Source organism: Delphinapterus leucas, chromosome 1, assembly GCF_059928025.1.
Source record: "Delphinapterus leucas isolate spDelLeu-1000000601 "Yukka" chromosome 1, BTC_Dleu_Yukka2, whole genome shotgun sequence".
Lineage (NCBI taxonomy): Eukaryota > Metazoa > Chordata > Mammalia > Artiodactyla > Monodontidae > Delphinapterus > Delphinapterus leucas.
This window is the reverse complement of record NC_143129.1, coordinates 95,259,619-95,281,394: the sequence shown is the minus strand read 5'-3', so window position 1 is coordinate 95,281,394 and position 21,776 is coordinate 95,259,619. Positions and strand designations below refer to the sequence as shown.

At 39.1% G+C, this 21,776-nt stretch overlaps 1 protein-coding gene and 1 pseudogene across 8 annotated transcripts in view; both read left to right on the top strand.

The window, feature by feature from the left end:
- The window catches only part of EEIG2 (EEIG family member 2), a 144,664-nt gene that overhangs the window by 46,797 nt on the left and 76,091 nt on the right, over positions 1 to 21,776 (top strand). For all 8 annotated transcript variants that reach the window (XM_022584186.3, XM_089918647.1, XM_089918643.1 and 5 more), the window contains exons 2-5: positions 2,373 to 2,493; positions 11,544 to 11,573; positions 16,415 to 16,531; positions 19,658 to 19,704. In XM_022584186.3, coding sequence (XP_022439894.1) covers positions 2,373 to 2,493; positions 11,544 to 11,573; positions 16,415 to 16,531; positions 19,658 to 19,704 — 315 coding nt within the window. The remainder of the gene's footprint in view (positions 1 to 2,372; positions 2,494 to 11,543; positions 11,574 to 16,414; positions 16,532 to 19,657; positions 19,705 to 21,776) is intronic.
- Positions 5,315 to 9,899, top strand: LOC149750691 (pleiotropic regulator 1 pseudogene; annotated as a pseudogene).

Sequence of the window (21,776 nt, the reverse complement as noted above, 5' to 3'; positions counted from 1 at the left end):
ACCCTCAACATCCATCTCATTTTCTTTGGGGCTGATTGGCTTCCCCAGGGAATATTCTTTCCACATCTTTAAGAATATGCCCTGGCTCCAGCATTCTGAGGAGGCAGGTTAAGGGAGAAGATTGGAGGCTTCAGCATTCAGTGAGTCATCTTTAATCCACCTCCCCCAATATGGTCATGCTATCATGCCATTTTCAATACCTTGCCCTCAAGTCAGGTGTTTCAGAGATCCCTTTGTCTTACCTTGTCAGGAGAATGATCTCAGTCTTCTGCAGGAGTCACAGGATCTGAGGTTCTGTTTCTAAAACAGTTTTCAATCAATCCTTCTGCCTTTTGGGCTTCCTTCATTCTACTTCAAGACCAATTTTAGATTCCTTCTCATGGCTTTCATTATTACCAGCTTAAGGTTCAGCTTTCTTCAATTTGCTTAATCAGTTATCACTTGTCTGTCCCTGTCCACTTCTTTTTGTGTCCTGTCTGGTTCTCTTTGTCCTTGGTGATGGTGACTTCAAATTTTTTTTTTTTTTTAATTTAGAAGATTTTGGGGAGGAAGCAGAGGCTAATACAGGTACCCAAACTGCCATCCTTAACCAAAAGTTTTAATGTAATTTTATCAGAAAAGTAAAATAACAGGGTTTTTTTTTTTACTGTTATCTCTGATTCTTGATCATTATATCGGTGGTCTCAGTAACAGGAACAGCAAAGTGCCTTGAAGCTCAGCATACTCTTGAAGGGTCCAGGAGTACTGGGACATTGTTATATCTGCATACCTTTTTTGGGAAGCTCCAGAGGCCATGGCTGATTACTTGACCAAGCCTTGAGGCCAAGAGATGTTGAGAGAGAAACAACAATAAAAAAAATTATGGTTTTATTTTTTCTTGCTTGTTATTTTCATTATTATTCAATGATTTTTTTTAACTCACTATTTTTGAGTGTACAGGTTAGCTACTTCTCATCTTACTGTGGATGCCTTAGGTTGCCTGACAAACACCTTCAGGTCTGTCCTTTGCCAAACAACTCTCAATCTGCCTGTGTTGTGACCATACAGATAAATTGCACCCCTGCTGGATTTCTAGGGAAACTCCCCTAAGAACACATATACATTCTCGTCATATCATAATTCATTAAATCACCTAAAGCTTCCTAATGAAAAAAAAAAGCTAAAGTTATGACAGTTAAACCTATGATAAAACACACACCCTCCCCTCTGTTTGCATGTCTGTTTACATGTATATAAGTAAACATACGTGCACGTACCACACACAAACACATACTTGGTTTTTAAATTATATTTGTTTTTGCACTTCTTGAATTTCTGTGCATTGATGGAGAAATCCATAAAACCAAATGGATTTGTCCCAGTACAAACTCATTTTATTCACTGAGGCAGCTACTAAGTTGACTCCCTGTCACATTCACCGTCCTCAGCCTTTATGTAAACTTACAGCTCGCCCATCAGCTACTATCAATCATCCTGTAGAAGTAACCTCATCTATTACTTTCCTAAGAAAATGAAAACTAACCTGGGCTCTCTTGCCTTTCCTTTTTGCTTTCTCCAGCTTTGTCTTTATTTTTGCCCACTGCCTTTCTTTTCTTCTGATGTTAGAGGAATAATTATCCTTCCTTTCTAAGGGAATGGTAGAGGGAACAGCATGTACAGAGGCCTGGAAACTTGAAAGAGCAGAGTTGTTGGACAAAATAGACAAGTGGACTTTTGAGTTAAATGAGCCTAGTTTAAATGCTAGTTATGCTACTTCCTACCTAAATGACCTAGAGTTATCTTCTCTCCTTGTGCTTCAGTTTCCTTACCTGTAAAGTGAGGATAATGCCAGCTACCTCCTAGGGTTGTTGTGAGATTAAATAGCATGTGGTAAACTGTCCATAAATGGTAGCTGCTGTTGTTCTTATGGCTGGAATAGGAGTGAAACTGTGACAGTAGCTCATTTTAGAATAAGTATTACTCATATTTCTGTCTCTTATACTAAGTAAACTATAAGCCATATAACGTTAGAAACACTGTCATTCTGATCTTCGTATTTTAATCACCTAGCACATACTCATCACATCTAATACAAACAAATGTGTAGTGTGTGTTGAATGAATGAATAGTGAAGCATCAGTTTATATTGATTAAATTGATAAGTAAATTCACTTTTTTTTTCAGTTTCCTGTGGATAATAAAACTTTCTAAAGATTTTCAGATCACATTGTTAGGAATTTGTTTTCTTCAAGTTTCATTGTTTCCAAATACTGGTTTTTAATATGTCATGTTTGCATGATAGACTTGAGTGAAAGAGTGTGTGTGCTTTTTATTTTTTAACATGTCATCAATACTAGTTAATTAACTGGTTCTTTTTTTTTTTTTTCCCTCAGGGAGGTGGTGCAAGCAAACTGTGTTCACTGGAGAAAGAAGTTCTCATTTATGTGCAAAATGAGTGCAAGTGCCACCACAGGCATCCTAGACCCTTGTATCTACAGAGTATCTGTGAGGAAGGTATAAAAACAGCCTAGTACTTCTCCCCTTTCAGAAACCATGATAAGTTCCGTAGTCACTGACTCACTTTATTTAGCTGTACTTTATTGTTAGAACTGTTATATGTAATTTCACTTCACGCTTGCAGCATAATTTAAATTACTATGACAAATATGAGGAATCTGAAGTTATAAATTAAAATATTATTCAAGAACCTTCATCTCATCATCACTGTACATATAATTATTTGTATTAGTTTGGGGGCTGTAAATGTCTCTATCCTGCCATTCATTAAGTTTCTCTTCTTTATTAGGCACTGGTTTTAGGGACTTTACATATTTTGTGTCTAATAACAACCCTGAAGATATGTGTTATTTTTTCCATTTTCAGGGAAACCAAGGCTCAGAGAGGTTGTTACTTGCCCAAATTCACTTAGCTAATAAATGACAAAGTAGGAACTCAAGCACAAATCTTTCTGATTCTAAGTCCATGTTTTCTTTTTTATATAGCTCCTTTTCCACTTATTAAGTGGAAGCATATTACCAATAATCTAAAAAAATTACAATCGCAGATTGTTTCAACTTAATATATATCATATATATATCCTACCTCTTTGGGGTGAAAAAGAGAAATCCATTAGGAAGCCACTACTGGTGAATTAAACTACTTGCTTTAAAATGTAAACTTCATGTTTTACATTTTATATACATTTTTTAAATAGCCAAAGTAATAACATATACATGTTCAGAAATTAAATAGAGAACTATTTAGAATGAAAAGCAAGAGTCCCTTGCCTCATTCTTTTCCACTCCAGTTTTGCATCCTTCTGTATCGGGTAAAAAGTTTGTGTTTTTAGCTTTTTTATTCTGTTTTTTGAGTGAACTGATAACACTATGATGTATATGATTGTATTTTAATTTCTCTTATACTGCTTAATTTACTCAGTTAAAATATATCACAAGCACATACATACGTTTTATAGGTTTTAAGCCTTTGATGAAAATAGACCTCTAAAATAGTCATTTGGAGCAGCAATAGTTGAATGGAGGCTTTTTTAAGGGAAGGATGGTGCTGTGAAAGTGTGTATGGCATCATATTGACCTGGGTTTGAATCCCAGATATATCATCTATTAACTGTGAAACCTTAAGCAGTTCTCCTGACTTTTTTTTTTTTTTTTTTTTTTGCGGTACGCGGGCCTCTTACTGTTGTGGCCTCTCCCGTTGTGGAGCGCAGGCTCAGCGGCCATGGCTCACGGGCCTAGCCACTCTGCAGCATGTGGGATCTTCCCGGACCGGGGCACGAACCTGTGTCCCCTGCATCGGCAGGTGGACTCTCAACCACTGTGCCACCAGGGAAGCTCTCTCCTGACTTTTAAAAATCAGTTTTCCTCATCCAAATAAGGGTATAATAACTTCCTCATTGAGTTATTAGGATTAACCAAGATGTAAGTAAATCATTCTACCTTCTTCCCTTGCAACCTTAATTCCTGCTGTACTCTTACTTTGAAACTTTTTCTTTTTTTCTTATTGTAGTAAAATTGCTTTGCAGTATTGTGTTAGTTTCTGCTGTACAATGAAGTGCATCAGCTATATGTATACATATATCCCCTCCCTCTTGGACCTCCCTCCCACCCCTACCATCCCACCCATCTAGGTCATCACAGAGCACCAAGCTGAGCTTCCTGTGCTATACAGCAGGTTCCCACTAGCTGTCTATTTTACACATGGTAGTGTATTTATGTCAAACTTAATCTCCCAATTCGTCCCACCCTCCCCTTCCTCCCGTGTCCACATGTTCATTCTGTACGTCTACGTCTCTATTCCTGCCCTACAAATAGGTTCATCTGTACCATTTTTCTAGATTCCACATACATGTGTTTATATATGATATTTGTTTTTCTCTTTCTATCTTACTTCACTCTGTATGACAGACTCTAGGTCCATCCACATCTCTACAAATGACCCAGTTTCATTCCTTTTTATGGCTGAGTAATATTCCGTTGTATATATGTACCACATCTTCTTTATCTGTTCATCTATTGTTGGACATTTAGGTTGTTTCCATGTCCTGGCTGTTGTAAATAGTGCTGCAGTGATCATTGGGGTACATGTGTCCTTTTGAATTATGGTTTTCTCAGGGTATATGCCCAGTAGTGGGATTGCTGGGTCATATGGTAGTTCTATCTTTAGTTTTTTAGAAACCTTTTCTAAATGGAGTTTAAATCATGATTTTTGAAAGATGATCTGTCTTTGAATTTTAAGAAAAGGAAAATATGTAATGAATTTATAGTAGAGGATAACTCAGAATTCCTTTTTTTTAAACTTTTCTTTATTTTTTTGCTACTTAAGGTAGGGCTTATTCAACTGAAATAAACCAGTTCTTCAGACTATAATGGTTTGGTGTATTAGTTAAGGCATATGTGATAAGTTGCTAAAACAGAGACCCAAATATGCGATAACTTAAACAAAATAGAAGTGTATGTCTCTCTAGGGTAGTAGCCAAGGGATCCAGAGCTGGTAGAGCAGCTCTGCCATCTTCACTCTATGGTGCCCATTTTTAGATCCAAGGAAGTTGCTCTAGTCTTGTTATCTCTCCACCAGTGAGAAAGAAGAAAAAGCCACATGAGAACAAATGTATTCCTTTTTAGTGCGTGACTCAAAAGTGGTGCTAATGGCTTTTGCTCATGTCCTACTGGTTAGAACTTAGCTATGTGATCGTGCCAAACTGGAAGAAAAGCTGTGAATGTAGTCTCTAACCGAGTGGCTGTCAGATTCCAACACTAAAGAAGGAGAGAAGAGATATTGGTGAACCACTAGCATTCTCTTACCATGCTTGGTAAATGGAAATATTTACTGAACTTACTCTACCTATCCTATCTAATTATTATGTAAAAGTGAGAACCCATAAAGAAAATTTAGTAAAGTCAACTGTATAAATACTTTCTGCATTGCAAAAAATACCTTAAGATATAATATTTAACCAAATATCTGGGCACCCCATGACCTAGTCAAGTTGACACATAAAATTAACTGTCACAGACCTGAAAGTTAAAAAGCCCTTTGTTAGATCACTAGGGCTGCTGTAACAAAGCACCACAACCTGGGTGGCTTAACACAATTTATTGTCTTACAGTTCTGGAGGCCGGAAGTCCAAAATCAAGGTGTCAGCAGGGCCATGCTCCCTCTGAAGACAAGGCTTTCCTTGACTTGTGGCTGTCTAACTCCAGTGCATGTCTATGTTCAGATTTCCCATTTTTTATTAAGACACCAGTCATATTGGATTAGGACTTCATTTTAACTTGATTACCTATGTAAAGACTCCTCTGTTTCCAAATAGGGTCATATTCTGAGGTACTGTGGGTTAAGATGTCAACATATTTTTGTGGGGAACACAATTCACTCCATAACAGGCACTAAGATTATAATAAACCTGGGGATTTATGCTTCTGAAATTAATGGACTGGCTTGTTACAGGCCACCCTTCCCTCTGAGAACAACCAGAAAAGCTAGACAAAATATTAAAAATAGCTGCTTGAAGACATCAGAAGCTGCTTCAGTAAGGATTTAAGAGGCTTAGAATCATAGACCAGGGAAGCTTAAAGAGATGAGCCTGACATTTGGCATTGCTTTTACCCTCAAAGCATTTTCTCATTTGTAAGCAGTAGCTGAGGAGCTGAGCCAAAAGCAGTGATGGAGAGGCTAAGAAGCTGAGCTAAGATTCTGGCAATTTTACAGGACTAAGGGGACAAAAATGGAGTCCAGGGCGTACCAGCAGAAGGAGCCTTGGTAAACACCCCAAGCTTTTAGTTGGGACTCTCTAAGCTTTAAGTTGGGACTCCCTTAGCTTTTAGTCTAAGGCTCTCTAAGAGTTTCAGCCTAGAAGAAGGAGTATAGTGGCTATAGATCAACCCTTACAAAAACTGAAATTCAGCTTCCAATCAGCTCAGTTGCTGCTTGGATGAAGGTTAACTCAATCCCTGACCTTACTACTTGCCAGAAGCAAATGTATCAATATATTTTCTCTGGAGGAGAATAACATTACTCTGAGCCTAAAATTATTTCTTCAAGTTGTCACACACACACAGATTACCAAGCATACTAAAAGACATGACTACGTGACCAAAATCAAAAGGAAAAATAGATAATAAAAACAGACCCATGGAAGATACAGATTTGGAGAAGATCTAAGACAGACTTTTTACAATAAGTGTAATTAGTCATCAATACAGGAAATCAGAGAACTTGAAACTACTTAAAAAATCAAATTGAATTCTAGAACTGAAAAATACAGTAACTGATATTCAAAGCTAAGTAGATGAAACTAAATCTCAACAGATGTATTTAACAGCAGGTTTGTCACAACTGAAGAAAACCTTGGAAAATAAGACAAAGTAAAATATCCAGACTAAATCATGGAGAGAAAAAGGGTGGGGTACACATAACAGAGTGTAAGACATGGGAAACAGTGTAAAGGTTTCACACACACACACACACACACACACACACACACACACATAAAATTGGAGCCCTAGAAGGAGATGTGAGAGATTGTGACTGAGGATCTTCTAAAACTGATGAAAGATACTGAGCCACAGATTCAAAAGTACCGTGAACCTCATGCAGGATAAACAACAAATATGACATGTTTACAGATAGAAGACCAGCCTAGCTGGAACATGGAAAACATGGAAAGGGAAGTCCTTGATGAAGAGGTTGGAAGCACTGGATCATGTAGAGCCTTATAGGAGTTTAGATTTTATTCCAATTAGATTTGGAATCAATTTGAGGATTTTAATAAGGAGAGACATGATCCTTTAGATCACTTTTGCTGATCACTTTGTGATCTTTTAAGATCATGAAGGATGAATTACAGAGACCACTTAACTGATTGGAATAGTTCAGGTGAGGAATGCTTATGTTTTGGCATGGAGTTATAACAGTGGAGGTGGTATGATTCAGGATGTATTTCGGAGGTAGACTGCCACTAATGGATTGGATATAGTGAATGAGGGAAACTGAATTGAGAATAACTCTTAGACCTTTTGCCTCAGCATATGGGTCGATGATTGTGCTATTTATTGAAATGGCAAAAACTCAAAGTGGAGCAATTTTGGGGGCAGATAAATAGAGATCAGTAGGCCTATCTTGGCCATGTTAAATTTGAGGTGTCTGTGTGACATCAAGTGGACATGTCATGTAGGCATTTAAAATACTACTCTCGGGAGAAGTTCAGACTAAAGATAAAGATTTGAGAGTCATCAGCATACAATTTTTATTTAAAGCCATAGACCTGAATGGGATAAACCAGGGAGAAAGTGTAGATAGAGAAGACAGGAGGCCTAGACCAAACACTTAGAGGTAGTATAAAAGTACTTAGCAGGTACAAGAAAGGAGGAAGAATTCATGTATATCACTTCTTGTATACTTTTGGCCAGATCTTAGTTACACTGCCATAGTACAAAAAGCAAGTGGAAAATGTAGTCAGTTACATTATTTTGGGTAGCCAATGCCCAACTAAAAATAGAGGATTCTATTATTATGGAGAGGGGGAGAATGGATAGTTGGGATACAACTAGCATTCTTTCCACAGAGGTTGAATAAAGGAATAGGTCTTGCCAAGGAGAGTGAGGAGAAGCCAGAGAGGTAGGAGTAAAACTAGGCAATGTTGCCACTTGGAAATTTAAAGAGCAAAATGGTATAAGGAAGGAGGCAGAGTGGCCAAGCCTGTCAAACTGTTGTGACATTAAGTAAGATAAGACAAAGCCTTTGGCTTTGATAAAAATGGAGATCATTGGCAATCCTTAGAGCCACTGCAGAGGGAAAAATGAGGGCAAAAGCCCAATTAGAGTAGATTGAATAGAGAGTGGGATACAGCATATTTGGGTAAATCTTTTGAAGAGTTTGGCTGTAAAGGGGAGCAAAGAAAAGAATTAGCCAGTAGAGACACGGATCACCTGGAGAAAGTTTTGTTTTGCTTTGTTTGATGAAAGGCACTATTAATGATATGACAGTGACCTAATAAAGAAGGAAAATTTGGTAATTCATAATGGAGTAGATCTGGTGGCATGGCCACAGCCTCACTAAATGGGCAGGGAAGGGGAGGGATAACACATATTCACGAACAATAGAATTTACCATAGATTACTCTTCAGCTTATTTCAATTTGCCTCTTTAAAGATGGAAATGGTAGATAATACGTTGTGTATCTGGTTTATGAAAGAAAGATAAGAGACAGCTCCATTCAGCAAACACATTTTTAAAAGTGAGTGAGGGAGAGCTGTGGCGGCAGTTTCCATCCTGTTGATGAGTGTTTCTTCCCTGCCGGAGCGACTACACAGACCATGGCGTCATGGTCGAGGAGGTACAGAAACATTCTGTGCACACACTTGCGTTCAGGTTATTGAAGAGAACCCATGTCATGTTTGTGGCTGATAATGGAAAACCTGTGCCTTTGGATGAACAGTCACAAACGAGAAATGGCAATCAAGCTGCATAATGAGTATGGTCCTGTGTTGCATATGCCTACCTCAAAAGAAAATCTTAAAGAGAAAGGCCCTCAGAATGCATCAGATTCATATGGACACAAACAGTACCCTGCCAGTCAAGGACAAGAAGGTCAGTGTTTGGTGACAGGTACACATCCATATCCACCAGGACCTGGGGTTGCTTTGACAGCGGACACTAAGATCCAAAGAATGCTGAGTGAATCAGCTGCACAGTCCTTAGCTGTGGCATTACCTACTTCTCAAGCCAGGGTCGATGCAAACCATAGTGCACCTGCTGGAGGTGAATACCGACACCCTGGGGCTCCTGACCAGTCACAGACTGCAGGGGCAGTTGTTATGTACGGTGGCAATGCCAAGAACTCCACACTGATGGCTAAAAAAGCCCCTACAATGCCAAAACTTCAGTGGCACCCACCGTGGAAACTCTACAGAGTGATCAGTGGGCATCTTGCCTGGGTTTGATGTATTGCTGTGGAACCTGGAAATCAGTGGTTTGTTACTGGATCTGCTGACAGAACTATAAAGATCTGGGACTTGGCTAGTGGCAAGTTATAACTGTCATTAACTGGCTAGTGGCAAGTTAAAACGCACATCAGTATTGTGCGTGGTGTGATAGTGAGCCCAAGGAGCGCATACCTGTTCTCCTGTGGAGAAGACAAACAAGTCAACTGCTGGGATCTTGAGTATAATAAGGTTATAAGGCACTGTCATGGACACCTGAGTACAGTATATGGTTTGGATCTGCACCCAACAATCAACGTGCTGGTGACCTGTAGCCGAGACTCAACTGCACGGATTTGGGATGTGAGAACTAAAGCCAGCGTACACACGTTATCTGGACATACTAATGCGGTGGCTGCAGTGAGGTGTCAAGCTGCATAACCACAGATTATTACTGGAAGTAATAACCTGGAGAAATAACTGGAGATACCAATGGACTTATTTGAAGCTATAGCAAGGGCTGCAGTCTTTTATGAAGACTTCATAGAAAAGTGTTACTTAAGTTTCTGATGCCTGTGCCTCTTTCTGGCATATACTGAGTTTTACAAACCCTGTCCTTAGCATCCTGATTCCCTATCGGGCAAGAAAATTTGTCACACTTCACTTTCTATAGTTAGAAAACAAAATTACAGGAACAATCAGTTTAAAATTTGTTTCAAATTAAGAAATTATACCATAATTTTGAATAAGCATTTCCAAATATACATATCCCATCTTGCATGCTGTAGGTGGGAGTGTAGTTGTTACAACCTTTAGGAGGGTAGTTTTCCAGAATATACTGAAGATGCTTGGAATCTTTGGCTAACTCTTCATTAGAAATGAAATTACTAGGAAACTGCCTAATGGGAATAATCTGACAACTGTACACAGCAAGTTTATTTCATCTTTGTCTTTAATTAAAACTAGCCCAGATGTCCTAACAATAAGGGACTGGTATAATAGATTATGGTATTTTCATGTAGTTCCTCTCCATTAAGAGTGAGAAATATCTCTGGAATAACATGTCCAAATTTTACTCTTATATAAAAAAGGAAGCTGTGCAAGCATTTTTTTTTTTTGGTAGAGTAACTTGTTAATGCTCTAAAAAAGGATGGAAAAGTAACACCACATTGTTATCAGTGGCTTTGTGAGAGTGGGATTATGGGAGAACTTTCATGATTGGCTTTATATATTTCTATAATGTTTTAATTTTCTATAAGCATGTATTTTGTAAACTTAAAGGAAAAAAAACCCCCACAAGAAAAAAAAAAGTGAGTGAGGAGAGGAGAATTTGGCCCTAATTTTAATGGCAAACACATAATACAGAGTACCTATACTGTGCGCTAAGCAGTGTTCTAAGTGTTTTACACTTAATTCTTGCATCTGTGTGATGTCCTAAATTGAGGGATTTGGCAAATTAATGTAGTTATATATTTTAAAGTAAAATGTTAAGATATATTTTTTTTCTTTTTTTCTTTTTTTTTTTTTTTACTTTTCACTTTTGCCAGTCTCCTTCACTTAGATAAGAATTAGATAAGGGAGTTTCTACTGTATTACCATAGAACAATGCCATATATATTAAGTGGAAAAAAGTAAGGTATAGAACAGTATATGTAGTGTGCTATCATTTGAGTAAAGCAGAAATGTATATACACATCTTTTGGACAGTTCCTAAAAATTGATAATAGTGGTTGTCTCTGGGGCAGGGGTTTCAACTCTTGTTGAAATCTTTGTACAGTATATTATTAATATGCTTATCTCAGTAATTAATTTAACCTTTCTTTGGTGATTCATGTTCTTGCAATGTGTCCAGGACATTTTTGGCAGTTTCTTCTTCAGCAAATAGATTAAATATTAGCTTGTCTTCTCACCATTTGTGTCCTTCAGATTTAAATTAAATTCTAAATAAAAATTCTGGTTATTTTCAGGGGGTCAGGGGACATCCAAACAGTTGGATTTAAGATCATCAGAATTTTACTCTGTATTTACTAGCCTGTAAATATCTACCTCAAAATTATTTGACATATATTTAATTTTAAATCTTTAGTCATATGATATCCTTATAGTGTTTTTTATCTTCGGCAGGAATTAAAAGGTGGAAAAGCTTATGCAAAGGTAAGTTGGTGTTCTTTAACGCCTTTGGAATTTGTAATATCATTCATTGCTATTTATAAGCTTAAAAATTAAATGGTTTGCTTTTCTAATTGCTGTTTAAGCTTGGCTGTTTTTAAATAAAGCAACTCAGAGATTGAATAGTTGGATCCAACATTAAATTATAGGCATATTCTTTCTAAATGTTGATTATGGGATGTTGTTCTTAAGTTTCAGTTTCCTTACTAGGAGACAGTCTCTGGTTTGCATTAAACAATTGCAACTGTTAATTCACTTTCCCTTGGGAAGTATTCTCAGTCCCACCCAACCCCCAGCGGAATAAGGCTCTCCCTCTGTGCTCTCTTAGCACTCTGTATACATGATCACTGCTGTCCTTTATACTTTTACTAGCTGTATGGAATTACTAATGAATGTGCTGACTTTTTTGCTGCATAGAAGGAATTAGTAATTAATAATACTACCAGAAACCCAGCTCTTTTATTTCTAAACCTCTTTAATCTCTAAACCACTTTTTTTTTTTTTTGGCCACGCTGTGTCACTTGCAGGATCTCAGTTCCCTGACCAGGGATTGAACCTGGGCCACGGTAGTGAAAGCCCAGAATCCTAACCACTAGGCCACCAGGGAACTCCCCACATACTCCTCTTGTATTTCTCTGTGATGGTAGCTCCATCAGTCTAGTCATCTAAGCATCTAAGCCAAGAACCAGGGCACTAGTTTCAACTATCAAATCTACCTACCCCTCTAAAACTAGTTGGCTGCAATATCAGTTAGGATGCTCTTTGGTACAAGTAACAGAAAACCCTCCTCACCTAGAGATTTTTTTAATCTCACAAAACAGGTAGATATGAGATAGAGCTATAGATGTGAGATAGAGCTGCTCCAGGATTGGTTAATCCACTGACTAAAGAACATCATCAAGAATCCATGTTACTTTTCTCTTTTTTTCTTACATTCTCTATGTGATGGCTTTGTCCTTGGCTAGCTCCCTTCATGGTCAGGAGGTGGCTAGCTGCTCAAGTTTTAGTCAACACATTCACATATGACAAAGCTCAGCTGTTTCCCCATTTATGACTTTTTCAAGTGAGAAAACTTTTCCTACATGGCCCCCAGAGGATTTCCCTGTACCTTTGATTGTACACAACTGGATCATATGCCCACTCCTCAACTAGTCATGGGCAGTAGGAATGGATTGCCATGGTTAGCTTAGACTAATCACAATTTTACAGTCAGCTAGAGGTTGGGTTACTTTCCTTGTGTACATGGATGAGCTAAGAGTGGACACTTGAATAAAATCAGGACTTGCTAGCAAGGAATATCAGGGCATTGAATGATGGGTAGGCAAAAAACAGGCTGCTTTGACTGACAGATCTTGATTTCTCCCTTCTAAAAAGCTTTTGAAACCATCTCTTCTCTCCAGTCCCAAGACCACTGCCCTAGGTTATGCCTTCATTATTTCTTATTTAAAACCTGCATTGGCCTCCTATCTTTTCTGTGCCTCTGTCGTCTCCCACCAGTTCATCCTCTATATTATTGCCAGAGGGATTGTTCTGAAATTCAAAGATGATCATATCCTTCCCCCACCTTTAGTCCTTCAGCAGCTCTCTATTGCCTGTAAAGGAAAATGAAATGAAAAGTCTTTAACCTAGCATATTGGACTCATCTTGGTTTGCAAATCATCTATCTGCATACTCACCCACTCACTCAGTCATCCTTATGCTTCAGACATACTGCCCAGAGAACATTCCTGGAGTGTGCCGTGCTGTTTTAGCCTTGTTGCCTTGTGACTTGATGTTTTCCCTGCCATGCATGTGCTTCTGTAGACTCATGTATCATTAAAAAGTCAACTTAGTCATCCCTCCCCACTGAGAAATTTTCTTTTCCTCTCTTTCTTGTAATTGTGCCTTCCTTTATCACAGCACTTATACTTTTTTATAGGAATTTATTTCCTTTTCTATCTTCCCTTATTAAACTATGAGTTCCTTGAGAATAGGAATAATATACATTCCTAATACCTAACATTATCTGGAATGAAGATGCTCAAAATTATTTGCCAATTGAAGGAAGCTCTACCACAGTTATACCTACAATTTATATAATATATATATATATATATGCCATTTTACTGAGACAGTTATCTCAGTGAAACCAAAGAGAAAATCATAAGGAAATATGGACTCTCTTGTACCTCATTACAATGTAAGCTCTTGCAAGACGGTTCTTATCTGCCCTGTTCATCACTGTTTTTCAGTATTTAAAGCAGGGCCTGGCACATAAAAAGTGCTCAGTAAATGTTGACCTTAGCATGCTTTCTTAATGGGGACTGACCAGATTCTTTTTTTAAAAAAACTTGCTTTTTGCTTAGTGACTGTAATACCAGCATTCCAACAGTGGATGGTGAGCCAAAGGGCTGTTTTTTATTTAAAAAATACATGTTAACTGCTTACCATGTGCCAAGCATTGTTCCTGCCACTATTTTAAGTATTAGAGATACAGCAGTAAACAAAACAGACAAAAATCCCTGACTTTGGGGAGCTTACATTCTAATGGGGGATTGAGGGAGGGGGACAGACAATAAAATAAATATGAAATGTGTATATACATGATGTGATGATAGCTACTAAGAAAAATAAAGCAGATAAGCTGTAGTGACAGCTACAGGGGAGGGGAGGGGGGAGCCAGGCATGTTCTAGAAGGGTCAGGGGAGGCCCCTTTAGAGAGATGACATTTGAACCTAGACCCTAATGCAGTGAGGAAGAAAGCTGTGAGATCTAAGAGAGAATGTATCAGGCAAAAGAACAGTAAGTGCTAAAGGCCTTGAGGTGATCTTGGCATTTTTCAAGGAAAAGGACCTTGTGGCTGGAAGAGTGGATGAGGAGGAGAGGGGGAAATGAAGTTGATGAGGTGGCCATGGACAGAGGAATCAGAGACAGTCAATATAGACAAGTCTTTCGAGGAGTCTTGCTCCAAAGGGGAGCAGAAGAATATTACAGTAGACTGGAGAGAGGTATGGCATGAGGTTTTGTTTTCTTTTGTTCATTAAGATGGGAGAAAATCCAGCATGTTTGTGTTCTGGGAATGATCCATAGAGAGGGAAGAATCCCTGAAGCGATGAACTTGAATAGGCGAGAGGAGAGTGGTTGGCCTTGGATGGGAGCACAGCCAGCTCACTTACAGTAAGTGGGAAGGTAAACATGTGGGCACAGATTCAGGCAGGCGAGTAGATGTGGCTGGTGATAAGAGCTTGTGGAAGTTGAATGCTCTTTTGATTGCTTTTATTTCGGAGTGAAATAGGAAGCAAGGCATCAGCAAAGAGTGTGGATGGAAAAGATATTGGAGGTTCAAAGAGAAAGGATAATGTATGAAATAAGGCATGTGGATGATGTGTGATCACACAGCCACAGGAGTCTTCCCATGTTCATTTGGATGTGGCTTTGCCCTGGACATATCCAGGCTTTTTGCTGATCTCTTGGACCCCTAAAAAAGGCAGTAAGACCAGAGTAATCATGTGAATATTAGGTAGATATTACCTGTGGCTTGATATGTTCCTGACTTACTGCTTTTGGAGCTTGTGGTCCTTCAACTGGCCTCTTAAGTTCTTATTCTTCATTCTTCTTATACCAATTAAGAACCACTAAAACAATGCTCCATCCTACAATAAAAATCTTCATCTTAAATGCCATTCATATGTTCTTCACTGCATGTTTTAAAGCATTAAAGCAGGCAACTTAAAATCACAGCACTCAACTTAAAATCAAGCAGGGTTTGACGTGTATAATACTTTTTATTATATATTCAAGGAGATGTACTTGCAAGCTCAACACATTTTTTGTTAATAAAAGACTGTATACACTTAGTCATATAGAATAGACTGTTCAAAAAATAATGATATAAAGGAGTGATTTTTTGTACCACTTGGAAATGAGAAATAGGGTTGAGCAGCATCAGAGGAAAGACCATAGGGTAATCTTTGGTAGCTGCAGAAAATGGGGACCAAACCCGAGTAGTAATAAGATGGAGGAATGCGTTTAAGCTGAGCTTCTGGGTGACAGCAGAGAAGGTTGGTGTGGGGAAGGAAGGAAGAAGGCTTCATAAAGAGAGATTCAGCTTAAGGGGGACCAGCAAGGCAAATGTTGTGGAAGGTGGTAAAGGAGGAGGAGCTTGTACCAAAGGAAGTATGTGATACACTTAAATCATTTTGCTCTTGGGTGGGCAGTGAGAACTTAGTAACCTGCACCTAGCTATCTGCAGCCACCAGTGGTTAACTGGGAATAGAGCCAGACCAGAACAGGGAGATGAGAGTCTGATTGGTTTTCTCTGTGTGTGTGCAAATGACCCTGACTGGTCTGCTAGCATTTCCCATAGAGCGGTGTGAGCACCACTGCTAACTTGCAGTGATTTCAGTTGTTTAATATGCATTATTTTTATGTTAAGTTATATATTTTAATGTGTGCAGAAAAATACATTTAGCAACCAAATATGTGATTTCAGAGATCATATTGCTTCAGACAAGAGTAGAATAGGTGGTACATTTTTGCAAAAAGGGAGCCAATTTTTTAACAAACATTTGGGGTGGCCAAAAAGTTCGTTCGGTTTTAAGTATAAAGACACATTTTTCATTTTCACCAAGAACTTGATTGAACAACGTATTCATTAATCGAAGAAACTTTTTGGCCAACCCAATATTAAGCAAAGAATAGAACAGGTGTCGTTAAGTTGGCAAAAACTGCAAACAACTGAAGTTTGAGACCACTTGGCTAGAGCATGGATTGAATGTTTATTTTAAAGATAATATGATAGAAGCCTAGTAGATATTCTATTAATATAATTATCTTTCTTTTCATAGCTGGGCTTTGCAGATCTAAACCTGGCAGAGTTTGCTGGATCAGGAAATACCACTCGTCGCTGTTTACTGGAAGGCTATGATACCAAAAATACAAGACAGGATAATTCCATTCTTAAAGTAAGCACGTTTCTAGATTTACATGTCAACAAATGAGATTCTCTGCCTTTAAATAATCGTAGGTATATACTGTCAAGGGCAAGATGGGAATCAGTGTTGAAATCATGAGCTGAACATACCACTGAAATACTCACCATGTAGAAGAACAAACTATCCAAATCACAGAAGCACTGAAAAGTAACAAATGTTCACCTTCATGATCACGTGGTGCTGTAAACGTTCAGGGAAGAGAACACACAACCACTACAGCATAAGGGCTCGATGAGTGGAAGGGAAGGAGCATCGTAAATGAATACCTTACAATATGCTTGTAGCTCCCAAGAGGTGATTTCCAAAGCAGCTGTGGTGGGCACATAGAAGTCACTGGGTTCTCTCGCAACAAGTGAAACTCACTTTGGGCATCTGCCCTACTGTTTCCAAGTACCTTCAGGAGCCATGTATTCTGGTGAACCCAGAGGGAATACACACTTCAGAGAGCTGGAGTGTTAAATGAAACCAGTAGAGAAAATGTTTGTAAGGTACCTTGCATCTGGTAAAACTCACTGGATAAACCTTTTGCTGTGTTTTAGTTAGGCTTACCCCATTATGGTAAGTTATCTCATGATAAGAAAGGAAAATAATCCTGAATAAAAACTGAATGGTCAGAAGTTAGTGGACAAAAGAATTACCCTATATCTAACAGTTTTCAAACCCACTTAGTTTATGCCTGGCACCTAATAGATTCTTAATTCATGACTACTGTTAAGGTTTTTGTTACTATTACCATTATCATTATTATTCCCAGAACACAATAAGATCCTATGGCTGATTCTTAAAAGGCAATCAGTACCTAGAGAATAGCAGCATTTCAGAAAGCATTAGCAAAGCTTTAAATTCTGGTCCAACAAAAATATACCATTTCTGAATAATAGTACTCTAGGTATTCATTCATTCATTCAACCAGAATTTTTTGAGTAGCCAGAGGTTTAGGGAGCTTAAGGAGCATAACCCCAGCCACGTGGCAGGAGCGTGGCATCAGGGCTCTGTGTTCTTAGATCTCTGGAGCCCTGTGTAAGCACTTCACCTCAGCCCAACTGTTTCCTCCTCTGTGAAAGGGGAATTGCAGTACTTACCCCAGGGACCTGTTCTTGAGGCCTAAATGAGTTACTGTATGTGATTTTGCCAACACTAGTTGTATGGAATAGAAATCCCTCAGGTTAGCTCATGTAGAAGAGAACTTTAGTTCAAACACAAGGACATTTCATAGAGCCCTAGGGTGGGAAGTGACAACCAGACCTGAACTCCCAGGAGCTAAAGGAGCTTTCTAGGCCTCTCAGGGACTGTTCTTGCCTCTCTGCATTATCATTCTGTCTGTAGACCAACTTCCTGTGGTTACTCACAGCTTCCCTGCCCTCCCTAGAACTTCAGCTGCTAAGTGGCATTGGCTTGCGATGACATCAGCAGAATCTGGGAGGCGGGGGAGGCTGTTTCCAGAGACCTTCTCTAAAAGGTCTTGGCCTGGTAGGTTTCCCAGAATGTGTTTGCAGTAGTATCCTCACAGAGCCTAGTATACTCTGGGGCAGGGTGGATGTTCTACAGATGCTAACTCCTTCTTTCTAGAAGGTGGCAAGAACGTTAAAGTCACATAGTAAGTAGCTTGAGAGAGAAGCTGATGCATTTGGTAGGTAGAGGACATTGAGTACTTCTAAATTTTTTATAGCTTTATTGAGCTATGATTCACTTACCATACATTTCACTCAAAGTACACAGTTGAATGGTTTTTAGTATATTCATAGGTGTGTCTGACTATTGCCATAATCAATTTTAGAACATCTTCATCACCCCAAAAAAGAAACCTTGTGTGTGCCCAATAGCAGTCACTTCCCACTTTCCCCCAACTCTCCTCCCTTCCCCCCAGCCTAAACAACCACTAATCTACTCTGTCTATGGATTTACCTATTCCGAACATTTCATATAAATGGGATTATAGAATATGTAATGTTTTGTGCCTGGCTTCTCTAAACTTAGCATAATGTTTTCAAGGCTCATCCATGGTGTAGCGTGTGTCAGTACTACACTCCTTTTTGTGGCTAAGTAATATTCCATTGTATGGCTATACCACATTTTATTTATTCATCAGTTAATGGTCATTTGCCTTGTTGTTTTCAGTTTTTAGCTATTATGAACAATGCTGCTATGGACATTCATATACAAGTTTCATTGTGGGCATATATTTTCTTTTCTCTTGGGCATGTATCCAAGAGTAAGTACTCTTGGAGCAGAATTCTTGGGTCACATGGTAACTCTGCTTTTAACCTTTTGCAGAGCTACCGGACTGGTTTTCAAGTAGCTGAAACATTTTACATTCCCATTAGCAGAGTGTATGAGAGTTCACATTTCTCCAAATATTGGGTCCTTTTATTCTTTAGCTTCTTAGAATGGGGAACTGCATAGATAACCCTGTGCATTTCATATTTCAGATGCTGCTAATAGGTATGTGGAGACTTGAATTAAGCATTTAGTCTTCAGGATAAACACATACAGAAATCCTCCAGAGGAAATGCCTCTTACTGTGGGTGAAAGGTCTTGAATAGCTCGGGTGTCAGGAAGATCAGATATTTCTAAGCCTGATCTTTACAAAATATTATAATTGCTTCATGAATGAATAAAATCATGAATGATTAAAAACTACATTCATTCATTCTTGTCCAAAGCTAGAGCAAAGGCCAGAAGCATTCTACTCTTACAGGCCACCAGCAGGCACCCCTGAAAGCATCATTATGGCAAACATGTTGGAGGAAAACATTCCAGACACTTAAACACCACAGGAGTCTGGGAGGAAGACAGATAAAATAGACCAGAACAGCACACACCCAGAAGATTGTTACTGATGAAGCCCTTGCTTTTTGTTTCCATCTTTTCCACTCTTATTTTTGCAGTGACAAAGTTGTTAATGTTGAAAATGATTTTTAACCTATGTCTGTATAAAGCAGCAGTTCAATATTGGATATAACCCAATTCAGTAATCATTTTATTTATAAATAGGAAATACTGGACTAGGTGATGTGGAAGGTGTATAGATTAGCAGAATGTGGCTTCTCCTCTCAAGATTTTTATAATTACAATATTTCTTTTTCTTATGTTTAGGTTTTAATCAGTATGCAACTGATGTCTGGTGACCCATGTTTTAAAACGTAAGTTGATGCTCAGTAAATGACTTATTTGTCTGAAAGTTTAACAGTGATTTATTTGTTTAAATTTTCACATTCATATTATGTAGTGTTTGTAGGCTAATACCAGTGAAGGAATAGTTCCTCTTTCAGGAGACTGACCTGACCCTCACAGAAGTTACTATTACTTATTACCAAACAAACTCTCCATGCTCTAAATTATTTAAGCCATGGGTCTTTTGTCATCTTCAGGTTTTGGGTGAAATTATACAAATTTAACTTTTTAATTTGATCTCTGTAGATTTGTCATTTCTTCAATAAATACCTATTAAGTGCCATGTGCTAGGCCCTAATCTATAGACACTAGAGCAGGGGTCCCCAACCCCCGGGCCGCGGACCGGTACCAGTCAGCAGCCTGTTAGGAACCGGGCCGCACAGCAGGAGGTGAGCGGCGGACAAGCCAGCGAAACTTCATCTGCCGCTCCCCATCGCTTGCATTACCGCCTGAACCCCCCACCCTCCCACCCCCGTCCATGGAAAACTTGTCTTCCAGGAAACAGGTCCCTGGTGCCAAAAAGGTAGGGGACCGCTGCACTAGAGAAACAAAAGTGAAAAAAATAGATCAAGTCCCTGACATCTTGGAGTTTGTACTCTAAGAGGAAAACAAACAACACGCTAACAAGTAAATACATACTATAGAGATAGTTATGAATGCTTTGGAGAAAAATAAAGCAGGGTAGGAGAGGCATGGTGCGAGAAGTGTTGCTATTTTATATAGTCAAGGAAGTCCTTCCTGGTAAAGGTGATATTTGAGCAGAGACCTGAGGGAGGTAGGAAGCAAGCCATGCAGGTATTTGGGGAAAGAGCATTTGAGACAGCGGTAACAAGGACAAAGGCCTTGAGAGAGGTGGGTGTTTGGCATGTTCAAGTAACTGCCAGGAGACCAGTGTGTCTAGAGCAGACTGGGTGAGGAGGAGGGTGATAAGAGATGACACCAGATGACAAAGGATCTTGTAGGCCATTATAGTAATAGTCTCATAGGCCACTTATAATCTGAGTGAGATACAAAGCTACTGGAGTGTTGGGAATTCCCTGACAGTCCAGTGGTTAGGACTCCATGCTTCCACTGCCGGGGCCCGGCTTGGATCCCGGGTCAGGGAACTAAGATCCCATGTGCCGCACGGCGCAGCCCCCCCCCAAAAAAAACATGCTACTGGAGGGTTTAAAACAGAGGAGTAAAATGTAAAATTATCAAACCTTCTGGCTGCTAGGTAGAGAATAGACAATTCGTGGGAGCAATGAAGGGGCCAAGGGCAGAAATAGGTAGATGAGTTAGGAGGCTGTTTTGTAATCCAAGGTTTTGGGCCTGAGTAAAGAATGGTGTAAATTTATTGAAATGAGAGAGCCTACAAGAGGAACAGGTTGGGAGCTTGGGTATCAGACATGTTAAGTTTGAGATGTCTATTTAACATCCAGCCAGGCATTTTGATTAGGCAGCCGGATATATCATTATAGGGTTCAGTGGGGAGGCCCAGACTGGAGATACAAATTTGGAAATCATGACATCATCAGCACATACGTACTGGTTAAAGCCATGAGCTTTGATTAAATGACCTACAGGGAATGAGTATAAATAAAGAAAAGGACCACAGACTGAGGTGTGGGACACTCCTGCATGTTAGAGGTCGGTGAGATAGGGAAGAACCGGCAAAGGAGCAATCAGTGAGACAGGAGGAAGGAACCAAAGGAGACTACTGTCCTGAAACTAGGTAAAGAGTGTGTTTCAAAAAGGCCGGAGTAATCACCTGTGCCACACACTACGGAATTAGGTCACGGAAGACATGGGCTGAGAATTGACCTATGGATTTTGCGGTATAGAGACCATTGGTGACTCTGACAAGCACTGGTGGAATGCTTTTAGACTACGGCCACATTGGAGTGGATTAAAGAAAGTTTTGGAGGAGAAAAATTGGAGACAGTGAGTGTAAACAATTCTTATGAGGAATTTTGCTACAAAAAAGGAACAGAAAAACGGGGTCATAAATAAAAAGGGGATGTGGGGTTAAGGGCAGCTTTTTATCTTTTTTTTTTTTAAA